This window comes from Neodiprion virginianus, chromosome 2 (assembly GCF_021901495.1).
Source record: "Neodiprion virginianus isolate iyNeoVirg1 chromosome 2, iyNeoVirg1.1, whole genome shotgun sequence".
NCBI lineage: Eukaryota > Metazoa > Arthropoda > Insecta > Hymenoptera > Diprionidae > Neodiprion > Neodiprion virginianus.
In genome coordinates, this window is record NC_060878.1 from 2,457,063 (window position 1) to 2,471,770 (window position 14,708).

The 14,708-nt window shown below is 40.3% G+C and overlaps 4 protein-coding genes across 7 annotated transcripts; 2 read left to right on the top strand and 2 right to left on the bottom strand.

Annotated features, from left to right (window-relative positions):
* Window positions 1-881: 881 nt before the first annotated feature.
* On the bottom strand, window positions 882-3,740 carry LOC124298763 (alpha-L-fucosidase). Of its 2 annotated transcripts, XM_046751216.1 has the most exons (7): window positions 3,573-3,740; window positions 2,768-3,466; window positions 2,407-2,655; window positions 1,839-2,201; window positions 1,550-1,768; window positions 1,212-1,435; window positions 882-1,105 (listed from the first exon to the last, which is right to left on the bottom strand). In XM_046751216.1, the coding sequence occupies exons 2-7, from the start codon at window positions 3,072-3,074 to the stop codon at window positions 1,010-1,012; spliced, it is 1,458 nt and encodes a 485-aa protein (XP_046607172.1). In that variant the 5' UTR covers window positions 3,075-3,466; window positions 3,573-3,740; the 3' UTR covers window positions 882-1,009. The 2 variants fall into 2 exon arrangements, with proteins under 2 accessions (XP_046607172.1, XP_046607173.1); XM_046751217.1 differs by lacking the exon at window positions 3,573-3,740 and having other exon boundaries at window positions 2,860-2,985.
* A 1,874-nt stretch (window positions 3,741-5,614) lies between these two features.
* On the bottom strand, window positions 5,615-10,518 carry LOC124298762 (zinc finger protein 345-like). 3 transcript variants are annotated; one of them, XM_046751215.1, is made up of 4 exons: window positions 10,288-10,518; window positions 9,841-9,986; window positions 9,405-9,751; window positions 5,615-9,292 (listed from the first exon to the last, which is right to left on the bottom strand). In XM_046751215.1, exons 3-4 carry the CDS (start codon window positions 9,708-9,710, stop codon window positions 7,295-7,297), a joined length of 2,304 nt encoding a protein of 767 aa, XP_046607171.1. In that variant the 5' UTR covers window positions 9,711-9,751; window positions 9,841-9,986; window positions 10,288-10,518; the 3' UTR covers window positions 5,615-7,294. The 3 variants fall into 3 exon arrangements, with proteins under 3 accessions (XP_046607171.1, XP_046607169.1, XP_046607170.1); XM_046751213.1 differs by having other exon boundaries at window positions 9,834-9,986; XM_046751214.1 differs by lacking the exon at window positions 10,288-10,518 and adding an exon at window positions 10,093-10,250 and having other exon boundaries at window positions 9,834-9,986.
* A 170-nt stretch (window positions 10,519-10,688) lies between these two features.
* LOC124298766 (tRNA:m(4)X modification enzyme TRM13 homolog) lies at window positions 10,689-12,463 on the top strand. The gene is made up of 6 exons (XM_046751224.1): window positions 10,689-10,928; window positions 11,016-11,212; window positions 11,306-11,491; window positions 11,555-11,794; window positions 11,884-12,148; window positions 12,239-12,463. The coding sequence occupies exons 1-6, from the start codon at window positions 10,729-10,731 to the stop codon at window positions 12,426-12,428; spliced, it is 1,278 nt and encodes a 425-aa protein (XP_046607180.1). The 5' UTR covers window positions 10,689-10,728; the 3' UTR covers window positions 12,429-12,463.
* Window positions 12,464-13,370: 907 nt separating this feature from the next.
* Window positions 13,371-14,693, top strand: LOC124298770 (uncharacterized). The gene is made up of 3 exons (XM_046751235.1): window positions 13,371-13,485; window positions 14,095-14,310; window positions 14,491-14,693. The coding sequence occupies exons 2-3, from the start codon at window positions 14,121-14,123 to the stop codon at window positions 14,691-14,693; spliced, it is 393 nt and encodes a 130-aa protein (XP_046607191.1). The 5' UTR covers window positions 13,371-13,485; window positions 14,095-14,120.
* Window positions 14,694-14,708: the final 15 nt, after the last annotated feature.

Consider the following 14,708-nt stretch of genomic DNA (forward strand, 5'->3'; position numbering starts at 1 on the left):
CTCGTCCTCCGCGCAGCTCCATGACGTCTTGGCGGTGAGCGTGGTGCTCCCTCGTCGCTAGTCGGTCCGTCGCAAGTTCGCCGGTCAATTGTTGGCGGGGCGAAGGGGGAGAGCTGCGGCGCGCCGGCCGCCAGCGGGAATCGCGTCCACCTTGGATTCCCGCGATGCGGGGATCTGCGTTGGCTCCCCCTCCGCAGCCTCGACATCCTTCCTTCGCAATTGTCGCTAGTCCGCCACTTCGCAATTTCCTCGAATTCGGTGTCGACTTCTTGCCTGATGCCGTTGTAGCTCGAAAAATAAAAAAAAAAAACAAAAAAAACCTGAAATATCTTACGCTATTCGCTAAGGTGTCCCCTCTTGTAGTTTCGGATGCGTGACTCTAGTCCTGGCGCTCTTTTGCAAAAACTTCGCGACTCAATTTCGGAAATTCCTAAATTTTGGTTCCGCCGAGGGTTCAAGGAGCCCCTTGTGACGGGCATCAAAAATGCCTCGTTACAGAATGTATAACATTTTTTAATTCTGCCCGAAATCAATAAATTCTCATATTTCGATGGTTCTTGTGTCGTTTCCAAATAAAAATGCAAAAGTATAGAATGAAACTTTATAACCATTTATAAATGTGATGAATAAAAACACAGTTCGTTGCTGAAAGCGCGGATCCACTAAACACAAGGCTTTTTACCTTTATTTATTTTTTCGGCTAATTCAAATGTGGATGCGCGTTTTGAGTGTTTTTTTTAACTAATGCCGCGAAAAAAAGAATTATACGCCCTTTCATCACTAAATTCATCTTTTGGGCAAATCCGATATTTTCAAATGTCAGAAATCATTTTTTCATCAGTAATTGAAATGGCAAATGAAAATAATGACCAAACATGCGATTCAATTTTACGCAGTTTATTCGTAATTTTTTTTAAATATTGTAGGAAAAATATAATTAATCACAGTTAATACTCAAAATACATCACTGTAAATATAAAATAGCTATATATTTTAATTCACTTCGGGTTTATTCTTTTTTTTGAAAACGAAGTGTCCATGCTGGTTCTCCTTTGTTGGCGTCTGCAGGTAAACTTATGCAAATAGTTTCACCAACTTTTTTCCACTGCAAAACGAGAGAGAAAAATTTAATAATAAATAGGCCATACTCCGACCTAGTTGGACAATTTTACCTTATCCATCGGAAATAATTCGAGAAACATGTACGGTACCTTCAGTTTCACACTATCAGAAAGTAGCAATATTTGAGGATTGTCAGGTATTTCCTTTGCACCCAAACATAAAGTGTCGTACTTGGGCCAGCTCAGAAGGGTGGCATAAAGGTTTTGCTTATTCGCACTTTGTGTATACCACACATCTCCGGTCGTCGTATCATTTTGCACGCTCCATGGTCTGCTGCCATAAATCGCTTCTCCATTTACTGCCAGCCAAGCACCTACGCAATAAATAAATCAATCGCCACGTAACGGGGGAAAAAAGGCAAAGATTGTTTAATATGAAGATATTGAAGAATATGGTAATTGATTATATGTGTAGAACGAACTAATACCTAGACCACGAAGCCTTTCCTCAAAAATGGGTGCGATAATGCCATCTTTAGTCGGTCCGACATTCATAAGCAGATTTCCGCCACAGCTTACAGTTACTACCAGTTCGTGTACTAACTCCTTCAGTGAAAGGTAATCAGCGAGAACAGCGTTCCTTCGAAATCCCCAAGAATTCCTGTCAATAGTCATGCAATTTTCCCACTTGTGTGGCTGGAGCACACCTGAAAGTAAGATCACGGAGTTCTGAATTTTGATGAATATGTAAAAATTGGAAATCACAATTGCAATTACCTGGGTTATAACGATCTGTACAGGTGTAGTAGCCACCGTGATGGCACGGAATGTTAGATCCCCATCGATCGTTAACTACAACTGTATCTTTGACAGGACTATCGTTATACAACCAGGCTAAAAATTCCTTAGATTTCCAATATGTGTCCGAGGCGTCCCAGTCACCGTCAGACCAGATTACCTCTGGATGATAATTATTGACAAGTTCGAGAAGCTCAGGGTATATCTTTTGAGTAACGAAGGTATCTGTTTCAAAGTTGTTATTCTTGTCATTCAAGTACATGGGATTGAACCACTCGTACATCGAATGATACAGACCAAATTTCAGGTCTGTATTTTGTCTTACAGCCTGTGCAAGATCACCTACAAATTTGAAATATGATTTAAAACCAGGAGCAAATTGTACACATTGTGTATTATCAAAAATGAAGACAGAAGATTTAGATACTATATTTTTCATTCCAATGGATTGTATATGACTTTTTCATGCCTAGATATATACATATATTTAAAATACGGATCAATAATTGCAACACCAAATATATAAGAGAAGAAAACATCTACAAACCTACGAGATCCTTATGTGGTCCAACATCAACAGAGTTCCAACTGAAGGAGTACTTTGATGGCCACAAGGTGAAGCCTTCGTGATGTTTACTCGTCAGTACGACATACCTAGCTCCAGCTGCCTTGAATAGTTCACTCCATTGTGTAGCGTTGAAAAATTCTGCAGTGAAGTCACGAGCAAATTCTTGATAACTGAAGTCAGGTGCATAGTGCGCTTTCATGAAGTCCTGATACTTTTTACCAGATTCAGCTGTGAAACAGAATGGTGGTTTTAGAAGCTGAGAGGAAGGGGGGACTAAAAAACTTAGGGATTAAACGTTAAGTAACTCGGAATGTGTAATAAGTTAATAAATATAATTTACATTTCCAATTCTTCCAAAACCATTCAGATCCAAAACTAGGTACACTAAAAACACCCCAGTGAATAAAAACACCAATCTTCCCATCTTCATACCAGTCTGGTATCGGTCGTTTATCCAGACTGTCCCAGGTTGCTTGATATGGTTTGTCTCGAGGCTCATCTTCAAGGAATCCATTCATCTCTTTTTGCGAAATTTCTTTGTTCCATTGTTCGACATCGTCATTGTTCATCATTACGACGTAGTTGTCGGCTTGATAGGAATAGCTCGTTGCACAATAGCACAGTAGTAATAAGCCGCGTAAAATCATTATTAACAAATTGATGTAGTAAAAATTGGTGTAGCAGTAATCATATACTGTATTTTCAAACTATGCCACTGTACCACTTTGAGTTTTGAGGCAGAGGAGACGCCTCTTTCCTGCACTCGGTTGCTGTTACCAGCTGAAGCCCGGACTAATTGAGGTTACAAGCGTCATCAGCGGTACTCAATACCCACTGTGTCAAGATAACAGGCGTCTGTTATCGTCTACATGTAATGTAAACATGAAAAAGAAAACTTTCCTGGATAAAGACAGTGCGGTCTGCTGTCAATGACCTGATAATGCCACGTGGATCAGAGGTAATTGAAGGTGACCTGATCGACGCGACGCCGGAAAGTCAGGATATACAACTATTCCCATTGATTTGTATGTCCACTCACCTATGAGATAAAAAATTTACGCGTAATTGTTCACATGTACGTGATCAATAGGAGGGCGAAACAGCTGTCTTCGCGCTTAAGCCAAGAAAATCAGAGTGAAGGATACCTCATTTGTTGGCTGCAAGAGGTGAAATAATTCTCAGCATTACTATCTAGCGCTGGCATACACCAGTAATTCCATTACGACGTGCCGGCAACGAGAAATGATTGATTAAAAAATCGTTAATATGAAACCACGGATATGAAACGTTCGAATAATATTTTGAAAGTTGCGTCGCTATTTAGTTGTTTTTACTAGAGCGCCACCTTTCGGTGGAACATTTATTTATTGTTCAAAAAAGTGGCGCGAGCAGTTGGTAAATAAATGCTTCCGATATTTTAAATTTGTCCCTTCATGTGTCGCCACCTACTGATTGTTTTATTAATCATTCTTAATGCAACTGGCGGAAAATCGTCAGTTCAAATCGTCACTTGTTTCACGAGAACGCGATATATTCTTCAGTCAACGACGCGAAGTTCGTTGCGACGATTTTAGGACTCGCAAAAACTAAAAATGATCACAAATCGTAGAGACATGACCGATTTTCCTGGCTGAACGATCTCTTGATCAAAATTTACTATTGATAAGCCCAAAACATTCAAGGAAATTTCATTCTGTTATAAATTATTTCTAAGGTATCGATAAAACGACCAATCGAAAAGTGCGATCGTCACTTGAGGTAGGTTGCTTTTGTTTTCTCTCGCGTTCCACGCAGTCGAGTTGGATGTTCCAGAGTTTGACTTGAGTGAAGTATTTATATTCATCGATACATTCTAAGTGGATTATCAACGCGTACATATTATCATATTCATTTCGATAATGGCTAGACTGATGATGATCATCGCTGGATGTTTCGCGGCAAGCTAAAATTTTCAGTTCATTTCGACTAGTTCGGTCGACGTATATTCGCGTAAGAATTGCCACATCATTTATATCCCTATCATGGAAATATTCAGTAAAAGCTAATCCTATTGATTTGTGCGAAAAAATTTCGTAGTCATCTTGATCACTGTTGTGAGTAAAAGTATTAATTTTTTCGATACCATAACCAGTAAGGAAGAGAATATCGCATAAAACATCCGAGTACAATTTTTCTCTTCTGTATCTGTATATTAAATGATCACGCAGGAATAGGTCTGTTCTTTATTTAAGTAAGTTTCGCAAAGCTAAAAAGAAAATGATTTATGAAATATCGACGCATATTTTTCAACATAATGAAGATGGCGTTGACGGTACGATTTTTGATCAAGTTTCGGCGGGATCCGTGACGTCACGTTAAAACAATTGAGAGATCCGTTATGGGCCGACATTCAAATGTTTCGTTCAAAAAGTTCGGTCAAACAGTCGTTGCGAATAATCGCGTGTGAAGTGTGCGTTTTTTACCATTTTTCGAACGTAATAAGGTGCAGCAAGGATCTTTGTAATTGTCAGTGTTTATTAGCCGCGCGATCGTCCCCTGGATCGATCAAGTTGTTCAAATGTGATGAAAATATCCGCGTTTGCAAGAGATATGAAACTCCTTGCGATACAGCGTTAAGGTAAGAAAATTAAGACGTTTCTGGAATCGTTTTAACTTTTAACGCCGGTGTTCGACCGGTAAGATTTTGCTACAAAAAAAAAACGGCGAATTTTATATCCACCTGTTTGTAGGCAACCGTGTTGTGAATGTAGCTTCAGTTGCCTACAGATAAGCGGATTCGCGTCTTTCCTACACGCAAAGCACACATAGAGATGTAAAACACAGGTTGCTATTCAACGGACTTAATTTCAAGGCGTCATTTTTATACTTCCATTTCAGCGGAGGTGATTTATCAAAGATCTGGAATATGGGCTGGTTTTTCAGGCGTGAGAAAGCGGAGAAGGCGGAACGAGTGAGTCGCATGCCTTTGAAATTGCTGTTCCTACACGTATTTTGCGGTCCACCGGAAATGAACTCTACGGATTTTCCGTGTCGTCACTCAAATTTCAGCACTAAATACACGAAAATTTGATTCTTGTATTTTTCGCGAAAAAATCGGTTGAAATTATTAAATCTGTAATAAAATTTTTTCATTCCGTTGTTTATGAGTAGAAGGACGAACAAAATAATTATACAGCGGTATTATTGAAGCATGTTTATAAAAATCGCATACAATAACAACACGGAATTATTGTACATCATATAATACGGATGCTGAGTGATATTTTTTTTCACACAATTTTCATATTCGTAGCAACTTTAAAGAGCGTTACAAATTCACCCAACACATTCGTTCTCATGCATTCAATGACCACACATATAACCTGATATATTGATCGCATATCAAATGAAAACGTACACAGCCTACTATAGATTCATAATAATTAATATACAGCTGCTTATCTAATCTAGGTATATGATCTTGTGTAACGCCTTGCTTTCGGAAAGTCTTTCCTAATAGTCTCTTAGCGGTGAATGAAATATAAAGATATTTATATACAATTCTATCCTGGGTGTAATGCTTAATGATTAATGCGTATATTTTACATAATAACTGGTAGAGAAATATTATGCAATTTTGTATTACGAATATTATTATTATCATTATTCTAACAACTTATCAAGACATTTGTAAGTTCGCTTCATTACCATTTCTTACTTACAAACTATAACGTGATATCCGAGGAAATTCACACTTGGATTGCGATATTTTTTATTTTATTTTTTTTTCTCCTTCAATAAATATACTTTGACGTAATTTTTTGGCAAAATCGCCATAAGACAAAAGCATGCACTTGTTACGCTACCCAATTGTGAAATGCTCTGAAAGGAAAGGGTTAAAATTCAAAGTATCGAGCCGCTGACACCGTTCAAGATTATTATTGATTATTAAACGGTAGAAGCTAGATCTTCCTTGAGATTTGCGAATAAGAGGTAATAATTTCTTTGCGCCAAGGGGCTAACCACTCATCAATAAATTTATGTGTAGGTACACTACAAATTTCAGGATTGCAAAATTTCAAAAGATTTCACGCGAACTCGCCTAGATTTAAAGGCTGGTCAACTCCTCGGGTTTGTGCTTGCTTCGTGCAAAATTTCGGTTTCTTAAAAAAAAAAAAAAAAAACCTATGATTAACACAAAAAATATTTATATCTTCGAATATATTTATAATCTATTCGATCAGAATTTTATCCCTCATTGGAATGATATTACATTTCCCAAGTCGATTTTAGCTTTCTCAAAGTTACAAAAATATTCAGAATTGTATAATCAAAAGAAATTTGAGTTGTGGCTTAGACGTTGTTTCATACAATTTGGTATCCGTTACATCATTTGTTGCGAAATATTAGTAAAATGTTGTATAATTAACCCTTTCCTGTTAACTAAAATGAGAACGCACACACAATGTACGATTGACAATAGAAATTGTCTTACCAGTTTCGGTAAGAAGTTATGCCAATAAGCGTGGATATGACAATTTATCACAAGTGCTGGTGTTCGGTTGGCCGTAAAAACTGAGAGATCCGAGAGATCTTCTCTGAATTTTCAATGTTCTTCAGGACTGGAAAAAAATATTTTGCGCCCTCTCTCACTCGAAATGCGCTCATCGCTAGGGAAAAAAAAAAAAAAAAAAAAAAAAAAACAAATAATAAGATTGGCAGGCAAAAAAAACTTCACTCAATAGAAATTGTTTGAGATTTTCAGATTTCCCAGATTTCATAACCATTCCATAATATACAACGATTTTGAGACATCAATGCCGAGAGATAAAAAAGAGGAAAAAAAAACAATCGACGAGTTCATCTCTGTAAGTTGCGATAAGACCTTTTAGAACATCTGGCCAATAACAGCAAGCGATCGAACAGCAGATTGAACATTATTGACGTGAATGTGGTGCGCGACCGTGTGATGATGGTCCTCGAGGACCCCAATTTCTCCATATTGAGCTCGACAGCGTTTTTGGTGCGCGAACAAACTCCCACTGTGACTGTAGGCTGCCCCGCAGGTTTTACATATGTACGGTTTTTCCCCGGAATGAGTATAAGTGTGCTCCTTCAGTGTGCTAAGTCTCTTGAATGCTTTACCACACGTTTTGCACAAATAATTTGCCTCACCCGTGTGGCGAGTCAAATGTCTTCTGAATGCCGAGCTGACGGCAAACGCGGCACTGCAAACATGACACACAAACGGTTTGTCACCTGTGTGAATCCGAAGATGATTTGCCAGACTGGTCGTGGTTGTGAAACCGCTGTTGCATATTTTGCAAACGTGTGGCTTTACTCCCGTGTGCGTTCTCACGTGATAAGTTAACGACGAATTGCTCGGGTATACTTTGCTGCAGATATGGCAGAGATATTCTCGCGGTACTTTTTCCTTGGGTTTATTATGCGTTTTTTGATGAAGAGCCAGCCTGGCTTGACTAGCGCAAACTTTTTCACAAATCTCGCACGTCGCCGGCTCAGCTTTTGGCTTATGCATCGACACGTGACGTCTGAGGCCTTTTTTTGTTGCCATGATCTTGTCACAATGTTGACACTTGTATTCTCCTCCGCCATCTTCCTCGCTTCCCTCTTTTCTCGTGCTCTCACCGTTATCGGTGGCCGGTTTTCTTTTTCTTTTAGGAATTGGTTCGTCGTCTGAATCGAACAATTTGTTATCGTACATTAGATTATCCAGCAGTCCGTGACCGTGTTTTTCCGCATGTTTTTTCAATGAGTCAGGTCGGAAAAACCACTTTTTACAAACGGTACAAGAATATTTCTTTTCTCCGTGAACAAGGCTATGTCTCTTTAAATTTTTCAACGACGAACAGTACTGGCTGCAAGCTTGACATTTATATAACTCTGGAGCATTTTCAAATTCGTCGGGTTCGTCGTTAGTTTCACTCGCATCGTCGGTATCATTGTCGATTTCAAACTCGTTTGTCGGCTCTTTTTCCTCAGTTGGATCATCGCTCTTGATTTGTTTTATAATGTCGTTTACTTTTTCCGTGTGGGATTTCAAGTGGCGGACCAAGCTCTGTGACTTTGAAAATGAGGCGTGACACAGTTGACACGCGTGTGGCTTGGAGGCGTGTATTGTTTTGTGTTTTTCCATATTTTCCAGCTTGTAAAACATTTTGAAGCATATGTCGCATTTATGTTGCTTTTCGTGAACAAGGGAATGTTTTTTCAGGCCTTTCTGCGTCGCGTATCTCTTTGCACACACTTTACATTTAAATTTCATCGAATCAGAGTCTTGGCTGTCGCTGTTTACCTCGTTGTAATAATCGTCGTTACATTCGTCGTCGCTGTAACTCTTGGTAGGCAACGATTTCACCTTTCTACTTTGCGCCCTTTGTATGAGCGGCACATCTTCTCCTTCTGCGTTATCATTCAACAAACTTTCAACAAGATAATCGTCTTCCAACAATTCTGTACTCTTAGGTTCATCTTGTTTGACGGCAGGCAACTCTGTTACATGTTTTTGCTCCTCTATTCTCTCCAGCGATGGCTCGGTCCCCAGATCTCCAGGGTCCTCTAAATCTGTTTGCGGAAATGGAGAGTGACGAGTGTCATCTTCCAACATCTCGTTTTTCTCATCACCCTTGTTTCCATCAAATTCGATGTTGCATATATTAAAAACTTTACTCTCCTCCACTATCTCTTCCCGCATTTTGTTTTCAGCTCCGCATGACTCAGTTGAAGGAAACGGTTCGCCTGACGTTGAAAAGTTCTGCGAACCTGTTGTCTGCATTTCTTGTTTCACAGAGTAGTTCCCTAGAGAACTCGTAGTCTTTGTTGTAAGAATAATTCGCGTTTGTGGATCAGTTTGTGTGCTCGAATTCTAAAAAAATGGAAAACCTGCAATTACTAACAAACACGAGAAACATTATATCAATCGTTACTCCTCTATCTTCCATCTCTGATTAAGAAAAATCGTAAAATTATGTACCAACCGTGATGTTGGACTTTGCCGGCTTATTGTAATACAATCTTAATCGAGCGTCCGAGTTCTGACATTGTTGTCGAAATTCATGCGCTACAGTCGCCTTGTAGATACAGACGTCGCAGATCAGCGAAGGCAGCCCATCTTCTTCCCGGACTTCTATCGAGCCACAAACTTCTATTTTCTGATAAAGACCAGAAAGTTCAGTCGCTTCAGGATCGGTGCAAAATAGTGGCGACAAGTTTGTACTTTCCGAAAGACATACTCTGCACACTCTGTCCAGATTAAGCGGCAAGTCAAAGTAGTTTGAATTCATCGTCTTTGCCAGCTTGGAACTATGCAACCAGCGCGGTGGTTCTGCAAACAAAATCCACCGATCGTCGTGAGTACTTCATCCTTTTCTTTTCCATACCAAACTTGTCTCCAAATGTAAATTCACCTCCTACTCTTCCGTTGTCGCTGATTCAGCTAGTGAATGTTGAATGGTCCATTCATGTCTCAGCGTCAACGTTGAACTTATGAACACCGTTGACAGGGGATGAATTTATTTGGAAATCCTTGATTCTGACGGGTTCTCGGTTCACGAATTCACCTAGAAGAATTTAGTCATGCTGCGTCAGTAATAGTCTGAATGAAGCGTTATCGCTAACTGTCGATACGACAAAAGTTTGGATATTCCTCAAAAGAACAGGTATTACCTTTGCCAACAATAGGATGCGATATTTCGACGGTGTACGAAACAAGGAAAATGTCACAAAAGTCTGGCATGTTTTTAGCGAAAATGATTCGATAAGGCGAGCCTCGGGGACATGGTAAATTTGAAAATTCGAACCAGCGTGAAAATGAACAAATTTGAAAAATTATATTAGTAATAAAAATATAGGGTTCTCAACCTTTAAACATCCGACGCCGCGTGAACGTGTCACGATCTCGAGTTTACGTAGCAGCAGTGATGCCCAGACGGACCGAACATTTGTAGACTGATCGAGGTTTTCGAAGGTGCGAATCGACCGGCGCGCCGAATCCTCGTATAGTCGGAATGGATAGAGTAGCGCGAATATAACCGCCGCAATAAGCTTTGCAATCTTCTAAATCCACTCCTGACACCTCTTAGGACCCTCTTCCTTTTGTTCAATGGCTTCTTCAAGCACCTCTGCTATTATGTTTCTTCCTCAAGGTTGAGAACAATCTTTTTCCCAGAGACGGCATCTGACATTTTCAATTTAAACTGCCGTCGTCGAACCCTCGGTGAACAATTTAGATCCCTGTTTTACCGATCTAACCTCAAAAAAGAAATTATTAATAATAATAATAGGTTATAAAGCGCCGCAAATATGTCGAGCCCGAGTTTGTCGACCTGTCGGTATTTCGTGAAACGAAAAAAACGCTACTGCAGAATGACCGTCAAACAAGGCAGCAATTATTGTGGCGAGCATCTTCCGCAGGAGCGTGAATCTCCCTCGGAATCACGCATTGGCACCGAAGATGTCAAAGCGAGTCGTAAGAGGGTAGCGTGTCCGTTGGATCCGACTCAGTACGTAATTGTAATCCTAAATTGTTCAGTTTTGTTTCGCACCGTACTTTATACCAACTTCACATAAAATTTGTAGAATCTTTCCAGCACTTGTTATGCAACCAAACTTGTCAAGCATCTTAAAGTTTGCAACGTCAAACAGCTGAGGGATGCGCAGCCTGACTACATCGTCAAAGGCATTAATTGCGGGGAAACTAGTATCGAGTCCTTGCCTCATGTTCCACTATCGCAACTCGACAATTCCACCTTGGATAGAGTTTTGCAAAAAATCGATGTTGCTTATGGTTGGTTGGTTAATATCCTTGCTCCATATACAGAGTCCTTAATTTCATGGTGACTTTCTTACATTATTCCTGAGATTGCTACCTTATTTCCAGAATCTATACCGCACGTTCCAGAGATAATACTCGCTCATTCGGTCCTCAAAGATGAATTGAGCAATGATACCTATGGCAAAGATGTTAGAAAACATCTGCTTCAGAATGCTTCTTTAATCGCTCATCTGCAAAGAGCTGATCTGGTTCGCGACAATACATGTTTCATCGAATTTGGAGCAGGAAAAGGTGAAGCGGATATGCCCTTATTTTCGTAGTGATGTCATTTATTCTGACAAGTTGTGGTTTTAGGCAAACTAACGTACTGGCTAGCACAAGCAATTAAGGAGCAAAAAAGTTCCGCCGTCATGTTAGTCGATCGTTCCAGCCATAGACACAAAAGCGACAACAAATTAAAGAACGAGACAATCTCTCTAGATATTATACGTGTCAGAGCAGACATTGCAGATCTTGCCTTGAACTCTGTCAAGGAAATAGAGCACTTCAAAAACAAAGTTGGTATAGCCAAGCACCTTTGCGGAGCTGCCACCGGTATGCTTATCCATTTATTATACCGATGAGAATACCCTAGTTATTGAATAATGCCACACGATACTCGATACTGAACAGTTACTTTTCAGATTTGACAATGCGCTGTTTAGTTCAAGCGATGCGTGGCGAAGCTGAATTCCATGTGGCCGGTATGGTGGTCGCGTTCTGCTGTCATCACAGATGCGAATATACGCCGTATGTGGGTAAAGATTACTTGGAGAAAACATGTGGCTTTAGGCCATCGGAGTTTTCGATACTCTGCAGTATAGCTAGCTGGGCAACATGCGGCTCGGGAAAAAGTAGGAGTGCCAAAAGTACAGAGAACGATAATGGGAGCGTAGGCGATCAGAATGGGTAAATTCCTTGTTATATTCACTCAACGAGTACCCCAAAAAGCCAAATCCTCATTTTCAATTCACACAACAATTTTTCTGGCGTTTTCAGTTCGGATTCGGTTAGCCCACTTCAAAAACGTGAATCTATCGGTAGGAAGGTGAAGGCCTTACTGAATTGGGGTCGCGTCGAGTACCTCAAGAACGCCGGCTTCGATTGTCAGTTGATAAATTATACCTCTACTGATGTTTCTCTAGAAAATATGTGCATCGTATCGTCAAGAAAATCTACGACAAAATGATCGGTCAATAAATCTTTACAACCGTTTTATCCGTTCTCAAGTCTTCTGTGTACCTTTCTTTAATCACGCATCCTTCCGAATTCCGTTTAAGCCTGGGAGGTAGACAACCCTGCAAACGCCAATCAATGCATTTTGCCTTTGCGCAACTGCGTAGGCGTATCTCTGCCACGTGAAAAAAATCCAGAATTTTCTGTGTTGCGTGAAGAATTTGCAGAAGCGTATATTTATTCGTACCGATGAATGAATCAACTTTCATCTTCTTCGTGTACCATACACGGTTTAGTTCAGTGGTCATGGAATTTTGCGGCGCACGTTAATGGTAATAGAGTTTCGGCCATAGAGATATAACAACAGAGTAGGGTAGCTTTAGGCCCTCGTACGAGTGGAAGTGTCTCCCCACTAGAAAGAGAAAGAACATGAAAGGTGACTATCTTTCTCTCTCTACTAGCCATGCGCACTACGATAACAATTATCTGAGACGGTGCGTGACAGGAGCAGGTTAATTTTACAGCTTGTTTACATGCAAAATTTCATAGGATTTTGCTTGGAAAATAGTTTAGATGAATAAAATATGCATGATTCTACAAGAGTCTGGTCGTTTGATTCGCACTTCTCTTGCCCATCTTTGAAGGTGGATGACTGCGCATGTGCGGTTAGGGAAAGAGAGAGAGAGAGGTAGACAGCTTTCGTTCTCTCTCTCTTTCTAGTTATAGGACACTTTCAGAGCCGTCTTCCCGCCCATATTCCTATACATCTATGTTTCGACTCCTACTCCCTTCTCTTTAAATCCCTTTCACGCGACCTGAAAAGAAATTATACTATATTACACATGGGTATACTCGGAGCGATGAGAGAACTTTCGCCCCACCCAAGCGCAGGAGTCACCGACTCACACATCAAAACATTTCGAAGCGTCGCGTCGTTGCGTAGAATTTGCTCAAGTGTGGAATACACGCGAGGCGTGAACCACCTGCGACTCGATGCAACAGAGACGGTCCCAAAACAACGTCGAATCGTGAGGTGAAACGTGTGCGCTTGCTAGTATTGTTGATATTTGGTAAGTTGGACATTGAAAATACAATGAAAACCCTTTCCTCTTTGTCACAATGCCTTCTCGTTGCTACGGTTACTATTTTCGAAATTCTAATTCACTACGCGTGTCCGTTACTATATCATATAGTTATATGTATGTCTAACTGTAATCCGCTTGTCGGCAACCTGCGCCTGCAGGCTTTACCCTTTCGCCTTTTGAACAAACAATGAAAAATCATTTCAACCGCGGTTGAAAACATGCTGAAATCCTTTCTTGCTTCTGTGTTCTTTCACGCTTCGTTCTATCGGCGAAATCGGTTCGTTAGGCCCACCAAATCGTAATTAGAAACCGAAACGGCATCGCTCAGCATTTTTCGTTCCGTTGATTGTCAACGCTTGTGTGCCACGCCTCTGCGCGTTCATCATATAAATTGACCAAGATTGGTTCAACATTCCGTATCGAAATAGGCACCGATTTACATTCACGTTGTTGTTGTTGTGTTACATTCTCTTTCGAAAAATGAATATTCGCGTTTCTTCTATATCGATTAACGAAGGAATTCGATGATTTGGGTGATATGTTTGTTGTACTGAAGTTAGTCCCATTTTTCTCTCTTTTTCAGAAGTAAGTGAGAAGTAAGTGAGTAGTAAATTTGTAAAATGTCAATTCTAGAAGATCGGAAGGCGTACCTGGATAATCCGTTTTTCACTAAGCACCAGTACGGCGATTTTACCCCGTTCTACATCGCCATTACTATTTGCTCGGTTATCGGTGCTGTCCTATTTACACTGAATTTCATATTCTGTTGGTGTTCCCCGTGGCGAAGCTACTGGCAAAATCGTCACACCGGTAAGCAGAGAAGAATTAATCTATTGCTCCGAATAATCTTTTCCATTCGTATACAATGTAATTACAGATTTCAATCTCAACGTAAAACCAATCATCTAACTATACGATTACACGAGAATTTCTCTATTGAACTTAGCGATGAAAGGGATAATTTATGAAATCATTCATTGATCCTTACAGGAAATCGCTGGGTACAGTCTATCTGGACGAATACGCCGCACAAAAATCCACCGCTGGATCTTACGGAGCTGGAAACTGGACTGACGACTTACACGCGGCACCAGGAACAGATTGTTCAGTATCACCATCGGGAGCCTGACATCCAGGTGATACCGCAGTCGCAGGAATACATGGGACTGCAGAAAAGGGAAAGCGAGATATAAAAATCCAACTCTGAC